At 41.1% G+C, this 7,502-nt stretch overlaps 1 protein-coding gene across 1 annotated transcript; it reads left to right on the forward strand.

The window, feature by feature from the left end:
- The first annotated feature begins 1,917 nt into the window (after positions 1-1,917).
- Positions 1,918-6,609, forward strand: LOC104528935 (glutathione S-transferase). The gene is made up of 6 exons (XM_010173092.1): positions 1,918-2,004; positions 2,953-3,004; positions 4,022-4,154; positions 5,033-5,174; positions 6,030-6,161; positions 6,490-6,609. The coding sequence occupies exons 1-6, from the start codon at positions 1,918-1,920 to the stop codon at positions 6,607-6,609; spliced, it is 666 nt and encodes a 221-aa protein (XP_010171394.1).
- The last annotated feature ends 893 nt before the right edge of the window (positions 6,610-7,502 follow it).

Raw genomic sequence — 7,502 nt, forward strand, 5'->3', positions numbered from 1 at the left:
TCCTGAAGGAATAATCCCCATGACTAACAAAGGGAAGGAAGCTTATGAAGGATTCAGACTGAATTAGTTGATGTGACTTATGTAAAGTGGCAATCTGCTAAAAGTAAAAAAACCATAAAATATTAAAATAAAATTTTGATTGCTATCACAGTATTTTTTAAAAAATAATTGGAGTTTTTTAGCTGTTCCAATTATTTTTAACTAGCAGGTTGCCAAACAATGAAAATCAGAAGCATACAATTTTCTGCTGGCACTGATGTTCCCAATGATCATGACTTTTTGTGAATCTTAGATTTGTACATAGTCAGCATGAGTCAGGAATTTATTTTCTGTAGGTGAGAAGTGACTACACAGACCTAGTAATTTTTATTTGTTTAAGAATTAGTAGTTTCCCATTGGCAGAGAACAGTTTGCAATTTTCTTTGTAGGAGGGGCTACAGACTTTTATAATCTCAAGGCAAAGCTACTGAGAGCTCAGAGTGAGTTGGACTGTGTACAAGGTAAGCTTGTTGGATTTTGGACGTGCACAGGGAATTAGTGTACTTGACACTAAGTCAGTGAATGGGTTTTATGGATTCAATACTTGTATGTACTTTCTTTACTAACATGGTTACATGCACCAAATGTTGAATTAGTAATCAGTTCTAGGCATATAGATTTAAGAAAAAGGAATTTAGATCTCAGAAGTGTGGAGTGCTTCCTCTCACCCCCTTCTTCCTGTTGTAGAGAAGATGATGTGTTACATACAAAGGGAATATGGGGGCTTTTTAGCCATTTTCTTTTTGTTACTGTTCATGCTTCAGCTTTATTGCTGACCCAGTGTTAATTACTGTGAAACTAGTATAAACTAGGCACTGTCTACATGTTTGCTGCTGAGGTGCATGCACTGGGTCTGAATGGGGTGGATGACAGTCTGTCTAGAAACTGTTGCTTTAAACTTCAGCAGAGTTGGGACTGGATCAAGCAGGTGTTGCACTTTGGCTCTGTCTGTGGTAAAGGCAAATCTAATGTTACTAAAGACAAAATTAAATTCCATGGCTTCGGGTGCTTGCCTAAAGAAATGAGAGGAGCTGGGGAGTGTTGTAAATAACTCTGAATGCTTACAACGTGGGGAAAAAAATCCTTCCTGTCACTTTAGAATGGAGCATAACGGCTGCTGGAGAAAGCACAGCAATTGCTGAGTTTATATCATGTATCTGATTAAACAACAAACTGTATCCTGAGATAATACCAAAAAAAAAGAGAGCAGTGTGTCTTGCACACTCTGCTTTTTGGTCAGAGCAGAACACTTTGGAATGCAAATGGGTTTTGATTTGCTTGTTTTCTGATGTGAGCCGATTGCTCTCGGTATGGAGTTCTGCTTAACTAACCTGCACCTATAAAAGACATCTTAAGGCAAAATGATACAGTGCAGTCTCTCAATATAGTATTTTACCTCCTCTATTAATTTGATGAGTCTTGGACCATACCTCATTGGTTTCAAACAAGACAATTTTGAACAATGCTTGGGAACCAGTTAGAGACTCAAAACCAGCATTCTGAATCTTTATTTTGCAAAATTTAATTCTTTATTTCAGATCTGAAATGGAGGAACTTTTCATAAGGGCAGTTAATGATAGAACAAGGGGAAATGGGTTTAAACTGAAAGAGAGGAGGTTTAGATTAGATATTAGGAAGAAATTCTTCACTGTGAGGGTGGTCAGACACTGGAACAGGTTGCCCAGAGAAGTTGTGGATGCCCCCTCCCTGAAAGTGTTCCAGGCCAGGTTGGATGAGGCTTTGAGCAACCTGATCCAGTGGAAGGGGTTGCTGCTCATGGCAGGGGGGTTGGGACTAGATGATATTTAAGGTCCCTTCCAACCCAAACCATTCTATGATTGATTCTATGATTCTATAGGAAATCAGGAACGTGGAAACATGTCCGGGAAACCCAAGCTGCACTACTTCAATGGACGAGGCCGAATGGAAACAATACGGTGGCTACTAGCAGCAGCTGGGGTTGAGGTTTGTCTCTGTTTTTTATACTAAGAGCATGTGACAAATATGAATTTTTACTGTTCCTTATAAAAAATGTGACTGACCAGCAGTTTCAAGCTCTGCATTTAGTGCATTGCTGACCAAGCCAACAATGACAACTAGCTTACCCTAACCAGGAGGGCAAGTTCCCATTTCACTTCCAAGCATCACATGCCAAGCCTACTGGTAGCACCGCAAATGCCTCTCCTCTGTAGCCAGTGAAAGAAAAAAATTAAAACCACAGCAGCAGAACCTGACTTCTTATCTTCTGATCACGGGGCTGAGCACTTTCAATTCTGAAGACCTTTAGTTAAATCCCAACATCCAAAAGAGCAAAAAACTATTATGCCTACAACAAAGTCACTTACCCTGAAGGTACTGTATATTATAAAACTCAGAGTAATTGTTTTTCCTTCTATCGGATTCTGATAATAAACTGGGGGGACCTGTCTGTTTTAAGAGCTATGAGTTTTTTGTCATGATGATGGGCAACATGCCAGAAAGCTGCATGGGGCACATGATCTCTTCCTTTTGTCCCTCCTTTTGCCAGCTTGTGGCAGAGGTACTATACCACAGTTCTGCTGCTGCAGTGTGAACGTACCTATCCTCCTCTCCCCCTGCACCATCTCATGCCAGCACTGACACCAAAAGTGACATGGTCATCGTTTGCGGAGCAGACAGGGCTTTGTGCCTTTCAGTCACCTCAGCTTTAGCCAAAATCTTGCCTGCACAAAAATGTAATCACATGTGAGAGGGAAGAGGAGAGGGTGCAACAGAGTCAAAATAAATTTTTAAAGATATAACTTCCAAATGTGATTTATTTTTTAAAAAAACAATATTTCCCAAAACACAGCTCTTTGTGCTCTCAGTATGTCATGCAAAGCAGAAGCTAAAACATGCAGTGACAACATCATTTTTCTTCTGTATTTCCTGCAGTTTGAAGAATGTTTTCTGGAAACAAAGGATGATCTGATAAAGTTACAGAAGGGTAAGTTTATTTCACTTTTTAATAATTAGATAATAATAATAATAATAGTTTGTCTGAGAACACCTAAGAAGTCTTATATCTCTTAAAAAGAAAATCTAGACTGGATTGTACATGAGGTATCACAGATGCGCACTGCAGTGTGTTAGATGGTATTATCCACCCAGTTGCTTCACTGAATCACAAAAGGGCTGAGGAAAGAAGGGAGCTCTCGAGATTCTCTGCTCCATCTCCCCTTTTCAAGCAAGACCACCTAGAGCTAATTGCCCAGGACAGTGTCCACTTGGGTTCTGAGGATCTTCAAGGATGGCGACTCCACAGCCTCTCTGCACAACTCATGCCAGTGTCATTCACAGTAAAAAAGCCTTTCCTTAAGTTCAGATGATTGACTCTCCTTTGTTTTTGCCCATTGCCTCCTATCCTATGACAATACAGGTTTTTGTCAACAAGCCCTTAAATAGTCCAGATTTCTATAATACTTATCAAAGGATAACAGAAACTGCCTGGGTCAGATCCTTCAGTCCTTCTCATCTGTACTAACCTCCATTAAAATCATCCTGCAGCACAGGACTTGTCTTTTTTTAGTGTATGACTGCTAAAAGTTCTGCATTTGGGTGCTTCCTCAGATTTTAAGAAACTTCAAGAATCTATTTGCTATAATATTATTAACATGTCCCTAAGAAATAGTTCTTGATTTACGGTAAGCTTTTTCCATACCTTCTTGTGAGAATGAGGAAGACTGCCCCTGAAAGGGTTGTCAAGCACTGTAACAGGCTGCCCAGGGAAGTGGTTGAGTCACCATCCCTGGAGGTATTTAAAAGATCTGGCACTTAGGGACATGGTTTAGAGATGAACTTGGCAGTGTCAGGTTTATGGTTGGACTTGATGATTGGTCTTTTCCAACCTAAATGATTCTATGATCCTAAATAAAAAATAATACATGTGGTTACTTTGCCAAACACCCCTTAATGGTTCTCATTCAGAGACTGAAGTCTTCTTGTCTTGTCCCCTTTTACCTAGATGGATCCCTGATGTTCCAGCAACTGCCCATGGTGGAGATCGATGGGATGAAGATGGTGCAGACTAGAGCCATCCTCAACTACGTAGCAGCAAAGTACAACCTCTATGGGAAGGACCTGAAGGAGAGAGCCCTGTACTGTAACAGTACCACCTTTGTTTGTTAGACTACAGTTCATACTGCGTCTCTGTGTAACACAAGAATATCCCAGTTCACAGTTAGATTCAGGGTGATGCAGCAGCTTTTCACAGAGCATGTGTTGACTGTGACTGCAGGTGATGATTACAACAGTAATAACCAGCTAGATTAGATAGGCAGCACAGTGCAAGGGAGTTAATAAAAATCAAAGGTCAATCCAGTTATTGGAAGAAAGCAGTCAGGAGTGCAGAGGGCAGACTGTCTTACTGATGCTCCTTTTCACTTTCTCCTGCAGTTGTCAGTAGCAAGCATTTTCATCACATCAAATTCAGGGAAATATCTTTGATGGAAACAAAAAACTTCTCTCTCTAATAACCAGGAGTTAGAACTAGAATTAATAATCGGTTATTAAAGCATAGGGCTCTTAGGGCTCATGGTTTGACCTGAAGTACTTTGAAATGCTTCAAGTTAATTAGCATTGGTAAACACATGTCCGGATATTTGTTAGGACTTGTATAGACCTACTATTTAACTTACCATGTCTGATTGGATTTTAACACAAGTTTGGATGACACACATGCCAATTTTGTGCTCAGGTTAAAAAAAACTTAATGCAGAGAAGTATCACCCCTAGTGAAAAATGGAAGGGGTACAACCTTTTAGGTTTTGGTTAGGCACTTTGTACTTATCTTTCACCCATACTCCCCCCATCCTGACTCTGGAAGCTACTGCACTCTGGGGGAACTGCTCCAAGCTGTGCATACTGGATAGAAGAGGCGGAGAGTTCCTAGCATCTCAGTGGGGTTATGCCAGTAGCTATCATGCTATTCAGACTTACTGCATTTGACTTGACCAACTGGATCTATTTCTTTCAGAATTGATATGTACGTGGAAGCATTGATGGATCTGAACGAGTTACTCATGAGCTATCCTTTCCAACCAGCAGATAAAAAGGAGCAACATTTTGCTAATATGGTGGACAAGGCCACAAACAGATACTTTCCAGTCTTTGAGAAGGTACATGGCAATGATATCCCAGCTTAATTAATATTGTTTTCCTGAAACTCCATCCATGATCTACACAAGCAATTTTTATCACGGAAAACAGAGAAGAAAAATTACTTATATATAAATGCTATGGTTTTGGTGGGTCTGGGATGAGGATGGAGACAGGACACTACAGAGGGTACAAAAGGTACTATAAATCTGGGAAAGATGTAGAGCTGCAAAAACCCAGGACACATTGAGATCCCCAAATGTCCATGTTTCAGTCTGTATGTGGTTTCAGCATCAGTTTTTACATAAAGTTTCCTCCCGAAGTGCAGAACCCTATCTTACCATACAGGCTATGTAAAAGCATTACAGTTCCTTCTGTAACAAAAGGGAGGATGGATTAGCTGGGTGTCAAGACCATGAGGCACAGGTTACAGGTGCAGAGCTCCCAATGCAATATTCCCAAAATTGAAGAGGAAATAGGTGAGAAGTAAGGGAGTCGACCATAATTTGAAAGAGTCCAAGATACTCTTACTATGCCCTGGGTTGAACTCTTGTAAATTGTGTATAGGCATTTCCAGCGATGGTTGTATCCTATAAAGCTTAGCCTTCAACACAGCAGCGCTGATTACATGAGCTACAGAAGTGAAGGCAAGAGGGGTACAACTCAGCTGCCAGAAAGAAATGCAGAAGAGAAAGTACTGACAAATTATGCGCGGGACGACAGTGTGGTCAGATAATTTGTTTATACTACAGATGTTCTTACTGCATTTCCTTCTTTCACGGATACATCATGAAGTGTATGACCCTGCTTTGAAGATACTGTATCAAGTCACACGGATTAAAAAATTACATCTGCTTCTGGTTCTCTGTTTTTAGGTTTTGAAAGACCACAGACAAGACTTTCTTGTTGGCAACCAGTTTAGCAGGGCAGATGTGCATTTACTTGAAATCCTTTTAATGGCAGAAGAGGACAAGCCTGGTATACTTGCCAAATTTCCTCTCTTGCAGGTAATTGAATAGACAGTTTGAATGGACAACAAATCAAAACTGGACCACTGATTTAAACTGACTGAGAAATATGGGAGAGTGGGAGGGCGAGGAAAGAAGTGGAAGACCAAATCAAAACCATATATTCTAAGTACTTTTAGCTGGCCCCAAATACTGATAGTTATTGCTGCATTCTCTCACTATAGTCACAAAAACATAATAGGATGAAGCACATAGATTCTTCTGTAGGATCAACCTATAATGTTACTTTTAGAGCACGGATAGCATCTAAATGTCTGACAGTTATCATGGTTCTTAAGCATGGTGCTGTTCTGGTTTTGTTTTGCAGAGTTTTAAAGCAAGAATAAGCAATATTCCCACAATAAAGAAATTCCTGCAGCCTGGCAGCCAGAGGAAATCACCAGTATTAGAAGAAGACGTACCAAAAGTGCTGAAAATTTTCTACTGAGCAGCAACCTAAACCCATAGAAACTCTATTTCATTGTTTTTGTGTTTGCTGATAGTGGCAAAGTAAAATTAGTGCAAATAGTGAAAAAGTTTTTTATCTCTCTTTCCTTAGCTATAGGACTGGTTTTAGCTTACTGCAAACACTTACAAGGCAAATCTACACGAGCATACCAGCAAATGAAATAGTTCACTGTATCAGGGGGTATGGTGGACAACAAAGGATTTCTTAAATTACTTAAAAGAATACCTGAAATAAAGTCTTACTCTTGACACAAAGCCAGTTTGCTCAATGACTTCTTGCTGCTGATTATATACCTGAGAGCTCTCTGGTTCTGTATTTCTGACATTGCCAAGAGTTGCTGGAAAATGAAGAGAGCTTAGCCCAAACACTGGGTAAGTGCAACAGCCAGTGCCCTAAGGCCAACTAACGCTCTAGTACTGGCAGTTTTAAACTGGGCAGACTCAGGGCACTGAAACTCTTGCTAACACCAACAGTTTGTTTATAAGAAATGCCAGGCGGCTGAAACCAGTTTTTAGCATCAAGAAAGGAAAAAACACACTGGTTTTCTGCAGACGAACATGTATTAGAGTTGTTTCAAGAGCCGTTTCCTCCCCTCCTCACGGAAGCATTTGGGCAGCACTTGCAGCTGCTGAGCACTGTCAGAAACTCGAGCTGTCACCTTTGGCTGTGGCTGCCGACTCTCTCCCGTGCCAGCTTCCCTGCACAGCCAGGCAGTTTTAGGAGCCTGCTTGGACCCCCACCTTCTGCTGCGCAGAGCCCCAGCCCCTGGCACAGCAACAGCTCGGCACTCCTCACACAGGGGCTGCGGCCAGTCACGCCATCGCTGTGACCCCACTGCTGCCCCGGGGGCCTCAAAGCCTTCCTCCTGCCCC

Source organism: Antrostomus carolinensis, unplaced genomic scaffold (assembly GCF_000700745.2).
Source record: "Antrostomus carolinensis isolate BGI_N321 unplaced genomic scaffold, ASM70074v2 scaffold13828, whole genome shotgun sequence".
NCBI lineage: Eukaryota > Metazoa > Chordata > Aves > Caprimulgiformes > Caprimulgidae > Antrostomus > Antrostomus carolinensis.

What these genes read in the sequence shown, in the direction of transcription:
- LOC104528935 (XM_010173092.1), top strand. Translation starts at nt 1,918, where the DNA reads ATGTCCGGGAAACCCAAGCTGCACTACTTCAATGGACGAGGCCGAATG. An exon ending in TAGCAGCAGCTGGGGTTGAG is followed by an intron (nt 2,005 to 2,952) that starts GTTTGTCTCTGT and finishes TATTTCCTGCAG; the next exon opens with TTTGAAGAATGTTTTCTGGA. An exon ending in ACTTTCCAGTCTTTGAGAAG is followed by an intron (nt 5,175 to 6,029) that starts GTACATGGCAAT and finishes CTCTGTTTTTAG; the next exon opens with GTTTTGAAAGACCACAGACA.